Below are 23,952 nucleotides of genomic sequence, written 5' to 3'. Positions count from 1 at the left end.
TGTGGCCTCACAACAGGAAGGAGGGCACACATACTCCTGTGTCCAAGTCCAAGAGGAAGCCAGGGGATGCTGAGAGAGCTTGACTTCCTCCGTTCTTCCTGGGTTCATGCTGAGTGTCTGACCGCAGCCAGGGGTATCCAGCACTGAATGTCTGTTGTTCAGTGCATGCCAAGAGACTTGCCACCATCTACCTGCACAGGCAGTTGGGAGGAAATGTGACAGACTGACCTTTAACTTAGGGGTTTCCACTAAGATGCTGAGCAATGTTTCGTAGGCAGGATTTCAGAGGGTGCGGAGCCCTGCATGGGAAACAGCTACAGGAACAAACTTCCTTCTTCTTCTCTGGCTAGCTGGACACAGGACACCCAGGGTTTGAGTGGCTGGGGACAGCATGTCTTTGTAAGACTCTAGCATCAGCCTGCCTTTTCCTTGCCTGTGAATGAGAGCAATGCGCAGGGCCCGGAGAGCAGGTTCATCTGGCCCACCCATGTTAAGTGTCGGGGTGGAAGGTGCCCCCTAGCTCCAGCCCTTACCCAGCTGCAATGTGGGTGATTCTAGCACTTGGGTAGTACCCATAAACTCTCCAAGTCAGCCAGGCTTTTGGAAGCTACACCCCTGACCCAAAAGTCCACATTTGAGAACCACTGTGATGACACTCCTTGGCTTTCAGATCGAGTCCTTGGAACATGACCTGCAGGCGTCAGTGGATGAACTCCAGGATGTGAAGGAAGAGCGGGCTTCCTACCAGGACAAGGTGGACAGGCTGAACCAGGAGCTCAACCATATCCTGGGCGGTCACGAGAACCGTATCATTGACGTGGATGCTCTGTGCATGGAGAACAGGCAAGTGCTGAGCACCGGAGGGAGGCAGTCTGGGGGGTTCCTGAAGCCCCTGCCTGCAGTCGAGACAGCCACATTTGGAATGCAAAGCAAGTCACAGCCCCCAAATATTAGCAATGGCATGTGCTGGTTGTAAAAGTAAGAAGAGAAGGAGGAGACGCCCACTTATCTAGCCTCCCTCGCTTCCCACACTTTCTCTGTTTGGGCCACAAGGGTGAAGAGCCAGGAAGAGTTGTTTGTGGCTGCTGTCAAGGAGAGGAGAAAGAATAAGAAAATAAATTGAGAAATTCCCTTAGCTGTGTCTTTGCCCCCAGGCACATTTCAGCATGTGGATGTGTCTGACTCGTGTTATGACTGGCGCCTTCTCTTCCTGGTTTGCTCCCTGGTGGAATCATCTTAATGAGAATTATGTGAAAAGGATGTTGTTATCCCTTAGGGGATCTCCAAGAGGGCTGTTTCAAAATGGGATGTCTGCGATTTGGGCATGTCTGACCTTGATCACTTCCATTTAATAAAAGGTCACATTTTCCTACACCTGCCTTCCAGGATGAGAAAGAAGTCGTTACAAGCAAATGACATCTGGGCTTTATGTTTTGCTCTTATCATTCAGTGGGCTTCATTTTACCCCCATGCCCATCCTGGTTATGGGTGTGTGTTTTTCTAGATATCTCCAAGAGAGACTGAAACAGCTCCATGAGGAGGTCAGCCTTCTGAAGTCAAACATTGCCAAGTACAAGGTAACACAGTCAAGATGATGCCTGTGATTCTCCACTGGGCATCTTCATGTCATCCTAGTTTGATTCTCTTCTATGTTTCAAAGACACTCCATCACTTTCCTGTCCTCCCAAATGGAGCCCAACAAGAGCCCTAATTGAGATAGCCAATAAAACCAACCACAGTAAACTCCCAATGCCATTTGTTCCCAATATCTGCTTCCATGTCTGTAGTCCCGACAGGGCATTGCGAAACCTCTGAAACCCTTGTAGTTATACTTTGGAGCCTCAGCCCTGTGAACTCAGGGGTCCTCTCCACTTCCTCTGTGAAATGTACAGTTGTCAGTTTCTATTTATCTCATAATTATCCCCAAGAAAGTGGTTTTGGTGAGAGAAGACACAAAGATGAACATCATAGCCTAAATGCTAGTGTTTGAGGCACACTGGAAGGGTAGAATGTTTGAATTTGCCTCACTGTCATTTAGTCTAATTCTGGCTCCATTGGTTTGATAATATCTATTTCTGCAGTGTTGTTTGTAAGTGTTATAATTGGAAAACTCTCCTGGGTCTCTCTGCTTTGAAAAATAGATTGATGGCCCTTCCAGCGGGTGAAGTTTTACAACCAACTGAATGCTAGGGAGAGCTGGCTCATTGTCCTGGTTGTTGACATTGGCTTTTGTTCTCAGAGATCACCATGGCTTTCCATTTGGCAGGAGTCACACTTTCATTTACATCAATCTACATATAAACATGCAGCAAGGAAGTGTGTGCTTTTTAGTATTATAAATTTACAACCATTTATATCGTTTTGTGTATTGTGTTCATATTCTAAACAATGGCTGACTACTATATATCATGTGAAGGCAAGAGTCCATCCTAAGAATGGCAGCATGTATACTTAATCTTGTGTCCAAGGCAGACATCACCCACGATTTTTCTTTTCCAATCCAAGCATCATATCTTTCCAGATACCACCACTGGTACAGGAAAGCCAATGTAGTCTTCATGTCAGGGTTGTTCTAAAATGATTTCTGTAACAAGTATTTCCACGTGTTAGGCTGGGTTCTTGCCTCAGACCCCATTTAGGGAAGGTGAGTTAAACACTTCTGAATACAAGGGACTACAGCTACTGCCTTCCCCTTGGCAGTAACTTAAAAACCAAACAAACTCTCTATATGGAGCCTCTTAAAATCCCAAGGACTAAGAGTTCTATGTTTTAGGCTCCATTTGGAGTCTGCCAGGGTTCCTGTGAGTACATGGGGGTATTCTCTTAACAAGGTGTTTTTCCATCGCTGCCATTTCTGACAAAGGTTTTTGGTTTTTCCATTGTTGCTGCAGAATGCTCTGGAGAGACGGAAAAACTCCAAGGGCCAAGGCAAGTCCAGCAGTAGTGCCCTGACTGGGATCCTGTCTGCGAAGCAAGGTAGGAGTTAATATTCAGGATGGACCAATTTCTGAGCAGAGAGCTGCAGTCCATGACCCATCTAAGCCTCTGGGTCTGTGGGACAGAAAACAGTGGCACCTGACTGCCACTTGCATCAGGCTGCCTGAGTCCTTCTAATGCAGATTACCCCCTACCCAGGTTTCTGCTTTGACAGGTCTTGGGGGTAGAACCTGAGAGTCTACATCTGCGGGGTGCCCAGGCCATGCTGCTGTAGTAGGAGACCCCACCTTAGGAACCATCACCTTAGAGCTTCTCCAATGACTGGATCCTCTTGAAAATGTTTTTCCTTCCCCATCACCACCTGAGAGCCTCTAGATGTCCAGCCTCCTTAAGTGTATTTCTCCTGGCCTCTGCAGACAGAAGGGCAGAGCCCCCTACTGCATAGATCATTGCACCATGGATCATGGGAACGCATGCCGTTTTCAAAGAAGCTTTTATTGATTGCAGCGTTGTTCGTCCTTCCTGTCGATTCCAATGAAGAATAATGATCTTCCAGGAGCAGTCTGGGGGAATAAATAGCAGAAAGCTTGAGTCTGGTACTTCATATTCTGCAGTCAGTTCTCGACTTAAGCCTAAGATTGCGCAGACCGGCTTCTCAGCTGCGGACAGCGCTGACCGGCAGCTATCCTGGCCCAGTCTTAAGCAGAACTGACCTTAAAAAACACAGCATCTGCAGTGGACCTAGCAATTGAGGTTCTTGCCCAAGCAACTTCTTTTCCACACTCAACTAGAAAGGAACATCCTAGAAGTGATTTTGAATGGGAAGCTATAACACCCTATAAAAATGTGGAAAAGCCCATCTGTGTGGTTCAGCAGGCAAAGTGTCTGCAGTGCAAGTGTGAGGACCTGAGTTCAGATCCCCAGCACCCATGTAAAAAACTGGTTGTGGTGATGCACGCTAGTAGTCCTAGCGCTGGTGAGTGGGAAGTAAGAGGATCTCTGGGGCTTCCTGACCAGCCTCTGGAGCCTAATTGGTGAAGTCCAGGTTCAGGGAGAGACCTTGTGTCAAAAGCTAAGGTTGTGCCAGGCATACTGTCTTTCATCTCAGCATTCAGGTGGCAGAGGCAGGAAGATATCTCTATGAGTTTGAGGCCATCCTGGTCTACATAGCAAGTTCTAGGCTAGCCAGGGATGCATAGTGAGACTTTGACTTAAAAATAAAAGGTAGACTGAGATTAAGGGAAGCCCTGATGTCAGCCTATGGCCTCCACATAAATCCACACATGCACGCACACACACATGAACATGTACACATGCATAAACACACATATACACACACACAGAGGAGCGGGGGACAGAGAGAGACAGAGGCAGAATGATGGAGAGGCAGACAGAGACTGAGATAGAAGGAGATAGATAGATAGAAGATAGATAGATAGATAGATAGATAGATAGATAGATAGATAGATAGATAGATAGAATAGTTATCCCTGGATACCACACCAGCTTAGAGTGTGGACCTCTGTCCTGACTCTTATGTCACAAAGTGTCAGTCACACTCAAACATCACAGGCATAGTTATCCACTGACTCAAGGCTTCTAGCAAAACCTATGAGAAAATCTTATTAACATGATCTATGGGATTGGTAATCAAAATGTGTGAGCATGGCAACCCGTTATGAAAAACCTGAACAGATCCCCTAGAAAGAACTAGCAAGAAATAAATTAGACACACAGGAACATTTTTGCTGTAAGAAATTTCTTCATACATTCTGTATTTTAGCTGGAAATGGCATAAATATCTAGCAATAGCTAAATGAATTTTTACAAACCTAGATGGACTACTAAAGTGAGGGGTTCATCTGTATGTTTTAGGGAATATTAATGGGATGGAATGTTGTTGAGTATTTCCCCCATTTTAGAAGGATATTGAATGACTCTGTGTACACACATGTCGTGACACAGGAAATGATATTTGAAAAAGCATTGTGTTTTTCACAGTCAGGAGGAGTACCAGGGTGGTGGTCACTTGTGTTTTCTCTCCATTGATTTACCCCTTTAAAGTGGTACATTACTTTTGCCGTAATCAGACAGCCTGAAGGGCAAGGAAGTATTGTCATTTGCAGGGCAGTGTGACCTTTCACATGTGTTTTTAACCCATCTGAGACTTACCTTATGGATAACAAAATGGAAATAAATAACACTTGCTAGGTTTGGGGTCTTTTTTTTTACAGTTTGGAGTCTCAGTGAGTTACCTTAAAAATGTCTTCACACACTGGCACCTGAAAATGTGATTGGTCTCTGAACAAGCTGCAAAAGACTGGGCGTGAGTGTGACTTAGCAAGAGTGTACTTGGGTGTGAGTGTGACTCAGTGAGAGTGCCTTTGGGTATGAGTGTGACTCTGAGAGTGCACTTGGTGTGAGTGTGACTCTGAGAGTGCACTTGGTATGAGTGTGACTCTGAGAGTGCACTTGGTGTGAGTGTGACTCTGAGAGTGCACTTGGTATGAGTGTGACTCTGAGAGTGCACTTGGATGTGAGTGTGACTCAGTGAGAATACACTTGGGTCTGAGTATGACCCAGCGAGAATGCACTTGGGTGTGAGTGTGACTCAGTGAGAGTGCACTTGTGTAGCAGATGCACAGCCCTGGGTTCCATCCTAGTTTGACAAAAAGAAGAAAAAAAATTTTAAAGGTAGTCTGTTGGGGGATGTTCTTCTGTATATATGTTTCTCTTATTGGTTGATGAATAAAACAGTGATTGGCCAGTTGCCAGGCAGGAAGTATAGGCAGGGCTACCAGATGAGGAGAATGCTGGAGAGAGGGACAGAGAGAGGCCACCAGGGAGACGCCATGCTGCCGAAAGAGTAACATGCTGGATTACGGGTAAGTCACAGCCTCATGGCAATACATAGTTTAATAGAAATGGGTTACTAATTAAGAGAGCGCTAGTCAGTAAGAAGCCTGAGCCATCGGCCCAACAGTTTCTAGTTAATATAAGTCTCTGTGTGTTTATTTGGGGTTAAATGGCAGCAGGACCAGATAGATGCTTTGGTTTACAGGGGTCAAACTTCCTTGAGGCTTTTCCACTTAACTCTGACACTGACTTTTGTGTTGTTTTATTCATGGTAGTTGACATAGGCTCTCAGGAAAACACAGTGTCGTGTCAAATCTTGGGACACCCCACTGTCCAGGAAGAACTGACATGGGTTTGCAGTCCCATGTTGCAGACTCCATGACTGAGCTGTCAACATTGTGTTTTCCCTAGTCCAGGATCTGCTCTCTGAAGATCACGGGTGCAGCCTCCCAGCTACTCCACAGTCCATCGCTGACCTGAAGTCTCTGGCCACAGCCCTGCTGGAGACGATCCATGAGAAAAACATGGTCATTCAGCACCAGAGGCAAACCAACAGGTGCACAGTGGGTCCTCAGACAGGGGGGTAGTGGAGTGGGGATGAGACTCCCAGAGGTAAAACACAGGCACTCTGGGAAGAAGGTAGCATCCCTGAAATCTCTCTCTCTCTCTCTCTCTCTCTCTCTCTCTCTCTCTCTCTCTCTCTCTCTCTCTCTCTCTCTGTGTGTGTGTGTGTGTGTGTGTGTGTGTGTGGCGGGGGAACCCCATGAAACCAGAACTATGCTTCTACTTTGCACTGGCATCCGGGTTATCCACCAGAGTCAACGAAGCAGGAATCTTGATTTCTTAGTGAGCTGTGCGCTATTAACAGCAGTTTCTTGGTAGTTTCCACAGGACAGTGCCAGCTCTCTCTCCTCTTCCTTTGCTCTCCTTTTGAGGTGGGAGTTACCTCAGTGTCCCTGCAACCCCATGACTTGACTCTGAGGGTCTCTGATGACCAGGAAAGCAATAGTTAACATCTGTGGGCTGCTGTCCCTGAGGGGAACTTCCTATCACTCTGTCAGATAATTGAGGAAAGATGTTTAAAAGTCAGCAAGGTGGAGCACCCCGTGTGATTTTTAGTGAGTGTGGATTATGTCGTGTCAAATTGAGCAAGTTAAAGTAGGTTAAAATAGTGGACGGAAGCAAGACAGCAAAGATGAAAATGTCCTGAGAATGGTAAGAACAGGAAATGAAAGCAATAAATATTGTTTACACTGTCCACACTTCTGTTCCTATAACTGAGTACCTAAGACTAGGTAATATTCATAAATTCAGGGGGCTGAATTCAAGAGCATGCCGCTGTGTCTGGTGATGGTCTTCATGCCATCATCTGAACATGACCCAGGTACCGCCTGGTGAGACATGACAAGCATGCTCACCTAGGTAGGCTTCTCTTAAACCACTGGTGCTGTGGTGGGGACCTCTACCCTCCTGACAGCGTCTCGTTCTAAACACCTCCTAAAGGCGATTAGCATTGACCTATGAGCTTGGAAATTCAGCTCCTAACACAGGAGCACACTTGAATCCCAGCAGGGCCAGCTTTGTGGCATGTAATCTACCCTGAGAAGGCTTTGGCATTTGGCCAGATTCTACTACCGCCATCTTGAATTTCATGATAATATTTTCCCACGGGGGTTTCCCACATTTTTATCTCACACAGATAAATTATAGGTGGTCCTGCTCCTAAGACTCACACTCGGAGTCACAATGACACTGCAGAAGAATTGAGCAAGAACAGATGTTAGACTTAGAGGGGAGGGGCCTGAGAGTTGGGGCTGCCAAAGGCAGGGACACCCAGGGAAGAGGCCACAAGAAAATGATTGAAAGTGTTCTGAAAACAAAAGAGAAAAGGGAAATGATGGAGTGTGGAGAAGACCGTACCAGAGATGAAGATGTATGTGGGAGAAAGCAAGAGCATCAAAGGGAGGCCGGCAATCTCCCTGGGTGACAGGGTAATTTATTGACAGGAGATGTTTGCAACAGCCTTGCAAAATGAAACAGCCATGCTGAGCTGCAGCTACTTCTCAGGAAGCAGGAACGGGAATCTGGTAGGGGCAGGCTGTCTTTGGGGATCCCCTGAAGCCAGCAGTGAGCCTGCTCCTCCCTCCTGGGAAGCCCCTGGCCAGGGACTCTGGGCTCCTTTGAACCCCACTGCAACAGGCATAGGCCCCAGATGCAAACCACTTTCTCCCTGTATGAAGGCTGACATTTCCATTCATCACAGGGTTTTTTGTCGTTGTTTTGTTTTGTTTTTTAGCATACCTTTGCATATTTACCCATTTTAAAATAATTTTTTGAGTCGTGGTTAAATAACCATGGGTCTCCACACACATCAGCTGTCTCGTGTTTCTCATGACCTTCAAATCGTGCAAACAAAGGCACAGTACATGGAAACACACCTAAGTATTCACATATTTATGGATTTTTTTTTTACAAAACGAAAAAGCAGCTATTCTTAATCACAGAAAAGGGAGGGGCACCCTTTGTGCCTTTGTTGTTAATCACAGAAAAGGGAGGGGCACCCTTTGTGCCTTTGTTGTTAATCACAGAAAAGGGAGGGGCACCCTTTGTGCCTTTGTTCTTTGGCTTGCTGTTCTCCCCTGTAACAGCAGACCTTGTAGGTAGCATCATATTGGTACACAAAGGAATGCTAAATGTGCCAGGTTGTGGTGCTTTGAAGGCCTTCCGTTCAATACTTCCCATAGGTGTATAAAGAAGTTAACTGGATTATAAATGAAGGACTGAGTGCAGAAGGTGAATTTGGTCGGCTCACTAGTACCCTTCATGATTTAGCCTTATAACGAACGAGAAGGGGAGAGGGAGGGAGGGAGGGAGGCAGGGAGGGAGGGAGGGAGGGAGGGAGGGAGGGAGGGAGGGAGGGAGGGAGGGAGGGAGGGGAAAAAAGGCTTTATTAAGGTGAGGTAGTGCTTAACTAAACACCTTCCCTTCTGGAAGCTCCTGCTCTGCCTCCTGGCTTTGACAATGGCCCCCTTCAGGCGGAGGGTCCTGTGGGAACCATCTTGATGACTGCTAAGTACCATGGGACTTTACGTTTGAGTGATGCTCAAAGGCTGGCTGTTTGTTGGCTGTGCTTCTTGATGATGCATTAGCCATTACCTGGTTATCACTAAAGAAGGGAGGAGGCTCCCGTCCCTAACACGCTGGTGCTGGTGCCATAGCAGAGGGGATGGTTATCAATGTACCTGCCTGTCCTTGCCAGGTGGTTAATTCAGTAGCATCTTTCATGCTTCCCTAGCTGGTGGCAAGTGAACTGAATTTTCTAAACCTCATGTAACAGCGATGTCCTGGATCACAGCAGAGTTTCAAAGGGCCTAGGTGGGGCATGACAGGTAGTGCAGAGAGCCACAGCTTCCCATTCAGGTTGTAGATCGTCTGGACCCTCACCTAAGAGTTCTACCAGACTAGCCAGCTGCTGGGATCTCTTTGCTGATTTTTAACCTTATCCCCAGGAATGTTATCAGAAGCCATGCTACAAAGTCACTATGGGATCTGATATCTGGAGGATTTTCTTGGACTAAGGGTCACAAGGTGGGGGACATATACCAAAATCTCTACTATATGTTAAAGCAATCTGTAACTACCTTAAAAACAAAACAAAATCTCCCATCCTATCCATACCATAAATCCCCTCTCCCAGGCCTGGGTATGCCTTCAGCTCCTGCCCTGGCTGTATCTCTGTGTTCCTGGCTGTCTTCCCAGCAGACCCATCTCCTTTCTGTCTGCTGATCTGTTAGTCTGTCTTAGCTTCTCACTTGGGAACCGAGCCCTTCATCTTCCTGTCCCTGCCCTTCCGGGGGTAGGCCACATCTCCCACATACTTCGTGGAAGAAGCAGACCCTTCCCATTGGCATTTCTCTCCCAGTGACTTCCAGGCTCTGCCTTGCCCCTGTTCCTTTCCCTGCCACTCTCTGGGTCTTGCCTCACCCCACTGGCAAGAGTGGGTCTCCTCCCTGGCACTATGAGCAGGTGATGATTATCTCTTCCAAGAGTTGCCCTGTGGCTGTGCTCTCTAACTCAGTCTCCGCTCCACCTCTTCCCTGTCTTTTGGCTCTCCTGCATGCCCCCTGGTTGCTGGGCACATCTTCATCTTCCTGGATGATTTCCAACCAAGTGATCTTTGGCCTCTGCTTCTAATCCTTGTCTGTTCTCAACTTCATGAGAGGACCACTTCCTAAACTCTCTGCTGCTTAGAAGACCTTGGTAGCTCCCCAGAGCTTGTGATGAAAAGTCAGAGTGCTCTCAGCATGACCGTAGGCTCCTTCTCCATCAGAGGCCCTGCCAGCCTCTCTGATTCTGCCTTTCTCTTAGAGTATCAGTTTTTCTCTCAGCTTTTACTAGACTTGTATACTTGCAGCCCTCGTTTTTCTCTAGTCCCTCCGATTACCAGCTGTGAGACCCTGAGTAAGTCATTGTCTTATGAGCCTCAAGTTTCTCATCTATAAATCAAGGACCACCTACCCAGATGTTGCAGAAAAACAAAAAAACAAAACAAACAAAAAACTAGGGTAGTGTATGTGATGTTCAAGGGCATAACACCTGACTTGGAACAAATTCTGGGTACACATCAGCTGTCCTTAGATTCCCCAACACATTGTCCATGTGTGTCTGCTAACAGACTGTTGGTGTCTAGGAATAGGGACAGGGTCCTCTCTTTTCAGCTTCCCCTCCAGTCTGTAGCACAGAGGTGGATCCCAGGAGCTGGTTTTGTATTGGTCAACCTTCTTCAGCTATATTTGTTCTTACCCTTCTCTCCATCCTAAGAGCTGCCAACCACTGTGGCTCTCACAGCCTCTTATACCAGCTCCCATAACCCTTCCCTAAGTCGATGTATGGAGTCAGGCATGAGATCCCTTCTGGTCATATAAAGCATCTGAGGTTGTATTTTGAACATTACCTTTGTTCATCCATAGTTCCATGAGCATAGACTTTTAAAGAGTTGCAGTCACAATTACTAATGGTTCTATGGCTGCTGTTGCCATACCCACAACTTCTCTCCAGATCTTCGACTACCCTTAGCCCTGCATCCAGATGCTGGTATCAGACCAAAGAACACAGCTACCACTGAAAAACTCAGGCAGGATCCATGGGAGTAGAATGTAGGCGGGTACCAGCCACTTCACGCCTTCCATTTCTATGAGAAATGGCTGGGTTATCCAGAAACCGCATGAGAAAAGCCTGCATTCTGCCTGTAAACCCAGCTCAGGGCCTCCCTCAGCATCACTGAGGAATGAAGCCTTAGCCTTTGTCCTAAGAGGCAGCTGCAGACATGTGATCTCATTAAGAAACAAGCGAAAGCACTGTTGTGATTGCCTGTCAGACCCATCAACTGTGAGGAAGAGAGCTGGGATCAGAAGCTCTGGGCGAAATATTGAAAAGCAGATGAGGAACAAGGGCGTTTATGGAAGGTCAAGGGCGTGAAAGCAAAACAGACCCAACAGATGGTGCGAGATTGAAGTAGTTGATGAGCACCATGCAGAGTGCAAGACATGAGGAAAAGAGGGAGAGACGGGCTGTAGTGACTAGGTGTAGGAAGTCATGTAGATCAATGCCAGTTCCCCTGTGAACTCCAGGGGAGGATTAAGATGCTGCAGGTCGATTCAGGTAAAATCTGGATGAACCGAGCTGTATATGTGTGCAGCTATATGCATATTCATGGCTCTGAATGTATGTGGGTGTGTGCAGCTATCTCTGGAATAGAAAGAGACGTAGGAGAATAATTTTGCTGCTCTAATTTTTCCCCACTGAAAGGAATTGAGAATTTGCTATTAAGGAGATTTTCATGTCATTTCAGCACAGCAGTGCCAAGAAAATCCCCCAAATAAAAATAAAAGACTGGTTTCCAATTCCAGACCACTGGAAAGCAAGGTTTTAGATGAGAGTTAATCATGTCTCAGCTATGTTTAAAGTCTGGGGAGAACAAATGGATGTTTACCTATGCATCTACACAAAGCCTGCCTTTTAAGCACACTGTCTGATCTTTTCTACTACACATTTCAGTGAGGCGAACGGTCATTTGGAAAACAACCTCATTATCGTAGTGGTTCCCAAATCACTGAAAATTCATTTTAAGATTATTTACTTACGTGCATTGGGAGTAGGGTGCACATGTGCCATGTCTGGTGTGTGGAGAGCAGAGGAAAACTGGCAAAAGTTGGTTCTCGCCTTCCATTGTGTGGGTCCTGGGGTTCGAACTTAGATTGTCAAGCTTGCCAGCAGATGCCTTCACCTGCAGAGCTATCTCATAGTCCCACTGAAAACTCTTTTGAAATTCTTATCATTCACCTTTTCCATAGACGATTGCAGATTGTGAAAAAAGAAAAAGCCTGTGTTTAATCACACACTTCTTTTTTTTTGGCCACCTACGCTGCATTAGACATTGTTCTTGATATCTAGGGCATCAGCATCAGAAGAGGTAGTGTTGGTCTTCAGAAGCTGATCTTTTTACTTTAGTGCCTCGGAAGAAACATTTCCAAGTCTGCCCCTCTATCTTACCTACTGGTTCCAGAATGAGGGTCTGCTGCTACTAAGGACATTCGAAATCAATTGTCATCTTTAGCAATGAACAGTTCTCAAATGAGAATTCCTTATGATGTTTTGGGCAGTGCTAAATAATTGTTTAACATCCAGGGAATTGCCTTGTGGAACAGAACTCAACTGAATAGTCAGTGTGTGTGTGTGTGTGTGTGTGTGTGTGTGTGTGTGTGTCTGTGTGTGTGTGTGTGTCTGTGTGTGTGTGTCTTTGTATGTCTGTGTGTGTGTGTGTCTGTATGTCTGTGTGTCTTTGTACGTCTGTGTGTCTTTGTATGTCTGTGTGTCTGTGTGTGTGTGTTTCACTTCATTTCCCATTGATTTTCAAGTTCCACATGAACTTCCAATACATTGTGTATCGTGTTCACGTGTACCCACTCATCTATTTTTAGCACCTTTCTTAAATCTATCAACTCCCCCATTAGCTACCACCCGGGCCTAAGCACTGACAGGTAACGCAGTCTCCTCTTCCTGCCTTTTCCAGGATCCTAGGGAATCGAGTGTCAGAGCTGGAGAAAAAGCTAAGAACTCTGGAAGTGTCTGGTCTGTGGAGTCTTCCAGGTAAGCAGAAACTGAACGGTGTGGCTTTTTTCTTGTCTTTCTTCTTATTTAGAATTTTGTTCACTTTTTAAAAGACCTCTCTCACACAATTTGCAACAATATTCTGCCTGTTTGAGGCCCTTTGATTGGAGACCATTAAGAAACAACTCACAAATGTTTCAAATTGAGAAATCACACAATGGCAGGTCCATGGAAGGGAAAAATTGAGAAATAGACAATAAATTTTCAAAATCTCATCAGTGGGGCACTGAAGTTTAGGTAGCCTAACTTCTCAAACCAGTGTGTGTATGTGTGTGTGTGTGTGTGTGTGTGTGTGTGTGTGTGTGTGTGTGTGCAAAAGCCCATGAGTTGTTTCATTTCTTATCAGTAGTCATCAATATTTGTTCCATGTAACCTTCCCTCCTAAAACGAATGGGAGAATATACAAAGATTTGCTCAGTGTAATCACCAGTCCTAAAAACCGGATATCAGATCTTACAAAGATTTGTGCAATTTAATCATCAGCCCTAAAATGGAATGTAAAACCACACAAAGATTTGTTCAGTGTAATCACCAGTACTAAAACTGAAGCGCCAACAATTTCTCCAACCCAGATGTACTTCACAACCACCTTCTCCTGCCTTCCCCCTCCCAGCAGTTTTATGTAGCTTGAAAACAAAAATTTCCTGAGGAGATTTTTCTCCCCACGTTTGTCCAATGTGAGAGAAGCCGTGGTGATTCTTTCTAATGAGCTATACTTATCCCGTTTATCCCAGTAAAATACCCCTCTCAGGAGACCCCGTCAGTTCTTCGCCTTGTCTTTACGCTGTTTGGAAACTTATATTTATCATTTTCTGCCGCCTCCTGGTTCCCTGGAAGGAACATTGTCCGGGTATTTTTAGTGCCTTACCCTTTCAGTGCGGAGCAGTCTCTTCCCTCGGCTCCTGTGGGCTGCATTCCTGTACGGATGAGAAATGAAAATTGCCCCGGGAGAGGAGGTGGACAACATCACGTTTTCCTTGGTGGAAATCTGAATAGCTGCCTTAGGTTGCCTGCGAGTGTGTTTCATAAATTGGAATTTTTCACAGAGATTCCTTGAACTGGATGTCAAAAGACCTCACAGAACTAATTAGTGGCGAGTGCCGTCCTGGGGATTTGAATGGTCCTTTTGCATCAGCCACTTTTGATAATGTTCAAACCTCAGCTTCTGTGGAGGCCTTTCTTTCACTGCATTGAATTTCAGCGCAGACAGACAAATTTGTCATTTATTTGTGCAGTCAAATTGCTGTTTTTGTGCATGTACCAAAGCTTTGGTTTTTTTTTTCCCCCCTCGCTCAGAATGACTTTGTGAATTTTCTCACTGTTTCATTTGTGTGATTTATGTAAAAAGATGGCAGCTGAATGGGTGAATCAATGCTGGGAATTTCCTGTGTCTGGTATTTGTTTGGTCAGGTGGGACTTCAAATGGCTGTTCTGCAATAATGACTGTTTTTTCCTTCTTTTTGCTGCCGAAGGCCTGAGCTACAATGTTTCAGTTGGATTTGGGAGTATGTTCATTTTCAAATATTTGGGGCTTCTTGTGGCTAAATTGGGAACACATTCTACCATCTGTGTATGTGAATTGTAGAAATTTGCTGTCTACCTTTCTGTGAACTTTCTAGATAAAATAGCTTACTGAAATAGGGAACCCAGTTAGTGTAAAGCAAACATTTGTGAGTGCTGTTTGCTTGAAGGACTAGCCTCAGTGGGTTTAATGCTGTGGGCATAGGGGTTCTAGTTTCTGGCCACCACACGGATGCAAATGGGGCCACAGGACAGGGGGTGGCACTTTCCCCTTTGGATATAGTTTTTGTCATTGCAACAGCCTTGCTTTGGGGCATGAGCGAAGGGATGTGTGGATGTAGCTTCGACTTGGGTGTTTGCAGTCCTGGAGAGAAAGGACAGGGAGTGGGGTGGCTCTTCCTGTCTGAGTCACAGCAGTGCCCTTCCTCCTGATTTTACATGTCTCCATTTAACCTACCACAGGGCTGAGCAAGAAGCAATGTGTTCTCCCTCCTCCGTTCTTCTTTCTCATCCTCTCCCCAGGCAGTAGCTAAATCACGATGGAAGGTGCTGAGTCCTATTGGCTTCAGAGAATTGTCTTATTTGCCAGCATCTCAAAGGGAACAAGCGAAGTCTTCTCCAATATAAGTCACTTTATCCATGGGCCGGTACCTATTTTGAGCTTCAGCTTTATGAATACCATGGCAAGCCAATGTGCCCCCGCTCCCCATGAACCTATAGTCTACCTAAGGAAGTAAGAAGAATCTCCATTAAGCAGTGACGCAGAAGACAAAGTATTGAGGGTTTAGTGCTGCACAGGTGACCAAGATAGAAGCACTAGGGAGATGATGGGTAGCGTTCGAAACAGTTAAGAACAAAAAACTTCAGGGTAACAAATACTCGGTGTGTATTATGTACTCCATTCTCACGCTAGTGACAGACATTGCTAATCTATCACAGCATTTTCCCTTGCTGATGTGGCAGCAGTCTTCCAATATGTTGGCCAACATCCAATATGGACGTGTCGTTAGAGCTGACATGTGGAAGAACACTTTCCCCTTTCCTAAGCTAGTCTGATATACTCATTTTAGAACAGGAAATGGGGGAGGGGGAAGTTAGATGACACATAGGTCATAGAAGATGGTATTAGGTTCGTGAGTTTCATGCATCTTTTATGGATGCTGAGTGACCACAGTTCTGAGCCAAGATGCATAGGCAAATGATGTAAGTGGATACTGGGTTCTAGACCAGAGAGGAGGAATCCAGAAGGCAGAAAAACATCTGTGGGCTGTGGGAAAGAATTCATAGGGCAGAAGGCTTTGTGAGTCTCCTCTTTCCCCTTTTCCCTCTCCTGACCAGAACCATCTAGTTTCACTTTGTTTTATTTTTGTGAGTCAGTCTCATGGAGCCCAGTCTGGCCTTGGACTTGTTGTGGTAGCTTTGGATGACCTTGAACTTCTGATCCTCCTCCCTCTATCTCCAAGTGTTAGCATCGCAGGCACTCACTATCACACCGTGTTCATTAGTGCTGTGGATTGAATCCAAGAACACATACAGCTAGACAAGCTTGCTACCAATAAGTTAGATATACCACTCCCATTATAGAGATTTTAACAGTGGTTGCTAGACTTGGAGTCAATTTGTGATCTTTCTGGAGAGTAAACGTATTTGACAGTTTACATGCTGGAGATAGATGGGCATGAGATGCAGTCCTGACCTTGGCTTGTGGATGGACTGTGCTGCTGTGGAGATAAGGGAAAGAAGTCTACCACAAGACTCCTATTGCCTGTTAGGGTTCCTAAAGCCAGTAACCAGGAATTCATGAAGGCATTTCCAGATTGCACTCTAGAAGGGGACCAACTGTGGATGTCATTCTGAGGACATCCCATATTACCCTGAACCAGAAAGCCACAGTGCTCTTTGGGAAACCTTTCTAGATGGTAGCACCGAAGTTTCTAGATTTATTCCACCAGAGACAGTGGATGTGTCTAGCAGAACCTCAGGGTCAGTTCCAAGCAGTTTCTCAGCTGGCCTGACACTCAGGAGACAGAGAATCCAAAGACTATTGAACCAATCACTTGCCGTTTGCCCAAGATGGCAGCAGGTGCCAAGCATGCCAGATTCCAGGATCCATTAGACACTTCAGTTGGCAACACAGACCTTATCAGGCATTTAGCAAGTACCTGCTGTGTGGAGGACTCTCTAACACAAATTAATAAGATAGTTTTCTGAAAAGCAGGAGGGACAAAGGAGCACAGTACTTGACTTTATTTGGTTCTCCAAAGGAGGTGAAGATATCTATTTTTACCCAAGTGGCCTTCTGGGCTCTGATGAATGGGAGAACAAGTAAAATCGTGGACTTTCAGTGAAAATCTTACTCGAGGCCAGAGTGGAATCCAACCTGGTCTCATGACCTTGCAGTTTTTGTTTCCGGCCCAATGGTTTCCACCCAGAGAACCCTTAAGCCTTTCAAGCCCAGACTTGGCATCATAGCATGCCTATGGACTCTTGCAACCTCATAATGGCACTGTTCGTCCATGCATTTGGTGCCAGTGTGTCTGTTTGTCATGCTTACGTGTGAAGCTGCTCCCCACTGCTGCTCATCTGTATGACCCATTCTGCCTTGTGCAATGCAGATGTGGTGCCCTTTCTCCCGCCTTCTCATCCGCTCCACACCTCTCTACCCTCTTAGGGGAGCTCACACTGATAGGTCGTAGGTTAAGCTGAGTGTATGTTCTAAATGGTAATACAGCTAAGGTAATGTGGAGGACCTGACACCACCTGCTTTGTGACAGTCCCATAGTTAACATGACCAGATGCAACTGGGACATTTATCAGGTGAGTGGGAGCCTGTGCTGATGATTTCAGCACATAACGTTTGCTGAATACTTTCTAAACACCCAAGGCCTTTTCCTGACCATTTCATTTCTTCTTTACAACTGCCCACGATGAGAAATTCAACGTTTAGAGAGGGAAAGTGACACCCTCGCTGTCACCCAGTGAGCAGGTGATTATGTCCAGAGCACCACTAATGTAGTGTCCCTCCCAAGCTTCCTGCTGCTACCGCTACTGTTGTCCCAGCCAACTGCTCAGTTCTTCGAAACCATGCAGGCTTCCCTTTACTGGCAGCACTTGTGGACAGCTGTTTCAGAGCAGCCACTGGGGAATGAGTAAAGGTCTTCTATCGTGGATGGAAGATCCGTGCTCTATCCACACACTAGAGAAAGATCTGCTGACCATGTTACTTGTACTGCCTACAACTGAAGGAGTTTCCTTAACCAAATAGCTGGCTCATTGTGCAAGAGTGTCGTAGTTTCATTTTAGGAGAGTAAGGGTGCTTACAATTCTAGATTGTGGGGAAGCCAAGATGGCAGGAACTTCAAGCCATCTAGTCATATCCCCATTTAAGGGCAGAGGAAGGCTGTGTGCATGCTTATGCTCAGCTCATTTTCTTTTACATGGTCCAAATCCCCTGACTAGGGAGTGATGCCACCCACAATGGGCTGGTCTTCCCACCTCAATTAGTGTAGTCAAAACAATACCTCAGAGGCCAGCCTGATCAAGGCAACAGCTCATTGAGACTCTTCCCAGGCAATTTCGCAGTGTATCGAGTTAACAATGAAAACTGTGGTAGGTTGTAAATGTTACCCAGCTAAACCAGTGACTGACAAGCCAACTTTTCCATCTTCCTCATAGGGGGCAAGGACACTATACTGTTCACTGACCAGACTCTTCCCACCATACAGAGGTCAAGGTCCCCACTGTTGAAGTTTGTGGAACAGCCCACTGAGAACAAGGAGAGCACCAGGGACGGTAAGTGTCTCTCAGGTCTGCTCTCTCTTTCTGTCAGCACTCTCTACAGAGTGAATGTCAATGCCAGCAACACCTCATTCTACAACTACTGTGCGATTCCATAAAGACATCCTCACCCCATACCTACATACACACACACACACACACACACACACACACACACACACACACACACACACACCACACCACACATAAACATACCTACACACCCACTCACATACTTCTATTTATATTTGCAGCTACAATTTATTTTAGATCCTGAACTTTCCCAGCAGTCTGTGGGCTTCTTTGGCGTGACATCACCAGTTCTTCCTGCTTCCTCTTTCTTTTTTTTTCTTTTCTTTTGTGACTCAGGCTTGAAACCTTATAGTCATTGACTCCTGTCAGTATTTCTTCCCTATCCACACAGCCAAAGTCCTTCTTCGGGGGTTTCTTGGGCCTCCCACTTGTGGCTCAATCTGGGCGCTCACTGTGTCATTTGAAGGTCCCCACCATGTGACCTGTCCTTGCTCAGTTCCCATCCTCATGCATCAGCTGTAGGATCAACCCACAGTGATACCTTGCTGTCCCATTTTCACCCTGCTCAGAGTTTCCAAGTTACACTTAGCTGTCTTGACTTAACATCTCAGCTCTACCGTGTGATCTAGCCCACCCTCCTCCCCTGATGACTGAACAACCCTTTAGCAAGATGGGCTGACCAGCTCTATCATTAGCTTGTACTGTGAAGCCGGCCAGCTCACAACTTAGAACTCAGAGCATTATTAGCCTGGTGAATCCACACTGGCCAGAAAGCAAAACTGGATCGTCATAGCCTGTAGCATGTGCTCTTTGCAATGCCGGCCTCCAGTACATTGTGGCCTTGTATTGTGGCTAGTGGTCATGGCATGCTGGCAGCCTGTGTCCTGGTGGGGCGCCAAAGCCTCTGACTATTCTGGGTGGCCTGGGCCTACTGTACTGGAAGGAGCTGTCTTGATCTTCACAAGGGCAGCATGGGTGAGGGACTGATTCAGAATGATAGCTTCCAGAGTTCCTTCATCAGCGCGCATTGTTCCTGTCTATCCTGAGCCAGCTCTGGGTGGGAACAAGGACATGCTCTCTGAGAGGCTGTCAGTGTCCCAATGGCCTCATCACTGCTGTGGCCTGATTAATTCCAACTGAAAGCTGCCACATGCGGGAGGACAACAAAGCCAGCCAGCCAACAAAAGATGACAAATGTCCCTCTTGGGCCTGAGAGTGGGGGATACATTTTTGGGGGACTAACAATATTTTCTACAACACTATTTCTTTTTCATCTTTTAGAGAAAAAGAAACAATATTTTTCTTCCCACTGTGTCATGAAGCATTTGCCTCGTCCTTATTGATATGTGTATTGTGACTAATTAGTATTAATGATATTAATTCTGTTTGTGACAGCAGCCCAGAATAATTACTATTATTTGCAATAATATTTCCCAACTTTTGGCTAATTCATAAGTCTTTTATGGAAATGTCAGTGTTGTGAGTCTGTAATTAAAGTAAAAGCAAAGCTTCCCATGGCTGGCTTAAGAGTTAACACCCTGAATCTTAGCATTCAAAGAGGTTTGGTTCCCATAGCAAAGGATCAGAGATCCTAGTGAAGACATGACAGCTGTCACATGTTTAAGAAGTTTTCTGTGTGTACTGATAATTGACTTAAGCATGCTGCTTGAGTGCCCTCTAGATAAACACAAAATCCTGCTGTACCTACAATGTCTGTTTCTAGAACCTATATTGTTTCTGGTCCCAATATGTGCTGTCCAGCAAAGTAAATAGGAGCAGACAGCAGAACCACAACTAGTGTCCATCGTCTTCTTCTCCTGGAGTCCCTCATCCTTTTTGGGTGTCCATTATCTCCTTGCTGTGGCTGCTCTGATGACAGTGGGACCTCCTGTCATCCCCTGAGCAAAAGTTTAAAATAAAAATGTTTCCCTGGTAACCTCAAAGGCTTTTCATTACAATAGGAGGGGGTAGAGAAGGAGAAGGGAGAAGAGGAGGAGAAGGGGTGAGGAGGGGAGAGATGGATGGTGACAAGATTCACACATCGAGACGGAATTGGAATATCATACGAGGAAATAGCACCAGCAACCAAAAGACCCTGGCATAATTTAGACCAGCTTCCCTTAGATGTAAATGAGGGAGGCAAAGGTCTCAGCTGACCCACGGTAAAGACACACTGCCAATGGTTTAGGGGTGAGGTTGTTCTGAGGAAGGTTAATTAATTTTTCGGGGGCACCAGAATCTACTATTAACTGTCTCAGGAGAAGTAATTTCATGAGAGTAATTTCCAGAAGGAGTTTATTCATCTCACACTGGTGAAAAATGTAGCTGTAGGAAACACCATAATTCGCTCCCTTTGAATAACGCTTCCCCTCTCTGCTGGGAGCGTGATCAGTGTTGACTCAGTGTTTCACGCGTCCCTCTACAACCACTGTAAGAATTTTCATTTGTTAGTTGGAAATTGATGTGATCACTTCCCCGAGCTGCCTTGGATGTAGCCAAATATTTGTAGGAGTTAGATATCTCTATCGCTTCTCAGAAAGTACCATTTTGAGAAGTTTTAGGGTAGTTACCTGAATATACCCTAAAATGAATACTATAAATTTAAGTTTCCTTCACAAAGTGATGCATGGTATTTAGGATGTATGCTAATAGATTCACTTTTTCATGAATACATGTATAAGTCCATATATTCAAGCACTTAGTAAGTTATTTATTGAGTCTTTGCCATAGAACATTGGCAAAGTTAAAAAATTAATCAGGCAAGACTTTGTACTTAAGGTAGTTAGTTATAAGTAACAATCTGAGGTGGGGAAAAAAGGAGGTCTAGGCCGCCTCGTGGGAAGCCATAACTAAGAATAGAGCTTGTGGCCAGATTTAATTGTCATGGAGAAGGTGGGGGCTTGGCTGCCCCCTAAGGCTCCCTTTGGAATGGAGAAGGGGATGAGAGCTCCAGGGACAAGGGGAATCAACAAAGGCCCCGAGGAAGACTAAAGTACTAAAAGGGGCGGATGTAGCTGGATGGAGGAATACAAGGAGTGGAGCTGGGATGTCAGATACAAAGAGAAATGGGTATTGGCTCATAAATGCACGAACACTCGGTTGCAAGCTTGGGCTGTGTTCCCCAGAATCTGAAGCCTTTGAAGGTTTTCCATGTGGAGGAAGACACGGAGAGATTTGTGCATCAAGGTCCCAGTGCTTCTCACACTATAATGGGAACCCCCATCACCTGGGACCTTATGAGTAGGCATTCTGAAACCAGTAGATGCGGGGTGGAGCCTAAGACCCTGCGGCTCTGACAAGCTCCCAGGTGCAAGTCCATAGACCCAATCAGAATGGCAAAGATGTAGGGAGGACCCTGGTGTGGCAGGTGGATTGGAGCATGACTCTCTTGGGGATGATAGCACACACTGTTACCTCTGTTGAACAGATCACAGCAGGCATTTTTTTTCAAGTCCAGGCTTGCTTTACCCATATATATGTTCATGCATTTCACTGTAAGGACAAGTTCTGGGTTTGTTTTCCAGGATGAGACTTGCAGAGAAGAGTGACCCAAGGTGTCCATGACTGAATACATAGACTTGAAAATGAGAGAGGAAAAAAATTGGTGAAGAGTCTGTCTTTAGAGTCCTCTGTGGTTATCCAAAAGGCTGAGGAAAATGAGATGGCTTCTTTAATGTGAAAAAAAAAATCAAATTGGTATCAGGAGAACTAGATGGAAGAAGTTTGGGGACAAGAGGCAATGCTTGCCCTGCTCAGGTGAAGCCCATCATCCCCTCCTGGTGACTCTAGTGTGTTTACCCCCCACAGCATCATTTCCTTCTATGCCAGCCATCCTCTTCATCTTGGTGGTATCACTTAAGCCTTGAAGAGTGCCTGACTCAGTTTTCTTTCTGGGGCTCTTCAGTTCTGCTTTAGCTAGGGTTCAGGCATTTAAAAAATATTTTAAACTGACACATAATGACTGTACTTAGTTATGACTTATGGGATGCCATGTGACATGTCACACTTGGATATAATGCATAAAGACCAAATCAGAGCAGTTGGTATATTCACCACCTCAGATATTGCCATGCTTTAGGTGTTAGGGACAAGAAAAAGCCTCTCTACCAACTGTTTTGAAATCTACAAATAGATTCTGTCAACCTTACAGCTACTTCAAAGTTTCTTAAACCTTTAAATGCATACTGGGTAACTAAATGCCCCCAAATAAATATGTATTTAATTAAATAGATGTATTCAAAATTCCTACCCCTTACCACTCATATCCATCAATACTTTCATGCATTGTGTTAAAATGAAATTCTAAGCTGCATTTTTAGCTCAGTCTTATCAGACTATACCTACTTTTCATGATATAGCTTACCTAACATTTCCAACTATGTAGTTTGTGTTTTAAAATATATAACATGTCTAATGTGAAGAAGGAATCCTCTCAGACCTGTGTTTTATCCTCATACACAGTTAACATATCTGGCACCTGTCTGAAATCCAGGGCTGGGTACCCTTGTTTCCTGTGTCACTTACCTGTTTGTTGAGATGCAAGGGACACATGTCCCTGAACCCAGAAAGGTTGGTGCAGAGAGGCTTTAGACAGCCAAGGCACAACTGATGCCAGGGAAGGATGAGTGTGAGAGCTGCCAGAGGCATCTCCCTGAGTCTCCGTCATCATGGGTTTGTAGAACAGAGCTGAGCAATCCGGCCGCATTGTGTAGTGAGTACAGTTTTGAAGGCTGTGAGGGTCATGGTGTCAGTACACTCTGTGTCTGATGGGGGCTCTTTTCCCTCTTGGCTGTGTGCTCACATGCTGGAAAAAGAGAAGGCTCTGATCTCCTCTTCCTATGAGATGAGTTAGCCATATCCATAACCTCTCCCAAAGTCTCACCTCCAAATGCTCCCTTTGGAATTGGGGAGGTGGATTCAACCCACAAATCTGGAGAGACACAGGATTCCATCTGCAGTGCTAAAGGACAGAGCTGGGACTTTACACTTCTCAAATGGTGAAAAAGATAAGGACACACACTCATGTGGCTATGAAGTCTGAAGTCCTGAAGTCCGTGTGATCACAAAGAAGTGCAGATATGGCTAATGAGAGGAGGCGCGCGTGTGTGAGTGCATGTGTGTGTGGGTGTGTGAGTGCATGTGTGTGTGGGTGTGTGAGTGCATGTGTGCGTGCATGCGTGTGTACGTGTGTATGTGTGTGTGGTGGGGGGAAGCATTTCTAGAATGTAACAGCAGTCTCCAGGCAGGTAGTAGGGCTGGGCTTGGGTGGGTCCAACTGGACTCTAGAATCCTGAGTCTACATCTCCTATGGGAAACATGATGAGCAGGCATGAGGGATGTCCTCATGGGCAGGAGTTAGATTGCCAATAACTGAATGGAATGAAGAAAGAAGAAGAAAGAGAGATGCCTAGGAAGGTATCCTCAGAGAGGCAGGAATAGACAACAGGTCAACAAAGAACATACAGAGGGTATATTATGTAGAGGACTAAAGGATGTTCTCAGGGGTTTCCAATGGACCCATTGGCCTTATCCCCATGATGAACGTACTTTGAAGATGGGATTCATCTATGGGTAGTAAGGTGAGAAGATCCTGGATTATACAGATGGATCCTAAATAGATCACCTCACAAGATGGAGGCAAAAGAGAGGCATGGCCCC

General features: G+C 45.6%; 1 protein-coding gene across 5 annotated transcripts in view; it reads left to right on the top strand.

Moving 5' to 3' along the window:
• Positions 1–23,952, top strand: part of Ccdc149 (coiled-coil domain containing 149) — a 92,082-nt gene that overhangs the window by 63,100 nt on the left and 5,030 nt on the right. For 3 of the 5 annotated variants that reach the window (XM_040747071.1, XM_040747069.1, XM_040747072.1), the window contains exons 6-12: positions 671–843; positions 1,505–1,577; positions 2,892–2,976; positions 6,205–6,349; positions 12,866–12,942; positions 14,436–14,468; positions 18,160–18,276. In XM_040747071.1, the coding sequence (XP_040603005.1) occupies positions 671–843; positions 1,505–1,577; positions 2,892–2,976; positions 6,205–6,349; positions 12,866–12,942; positions 14,436–14,468; positions 18,160–18,276 (703 nt within the window). The remainder of the gene's footprint in view (positions 1–670; positions 844–1,504; positions 1,578–2,891; positions 2,977–6,204; positions 6,350–12,865; positions 12,943–14,435; positions 14,469–18,159; positions 18,277–23,952) is intronic. The other 2 variants (XM_040747070.1, XM_040747073.1) reach the window with 1 other exon arrangement.

The sequence above is a fragment of the Mesocricetus auratus genome, unplaced genomic scaffold, assembly GCF_017639785.1.
Source record: "Mesocricetus auratus isolate SY011 unplaced genomic scaffold, BCM_Maur_2.0 Super-Scaffold_100006, whole genome shotgun sequence".
Lineage (NCBI taxonomy): Eukaryota > Metazoa > Chordata > Mammalia > Rodentia > Cricetidae > Mesocricetus > Mesocricetus auratus.
Note: the sequence above shows the minus strand (reverse complement) of the source record. Positions and strands in the feature narration are given on the sequence as shown.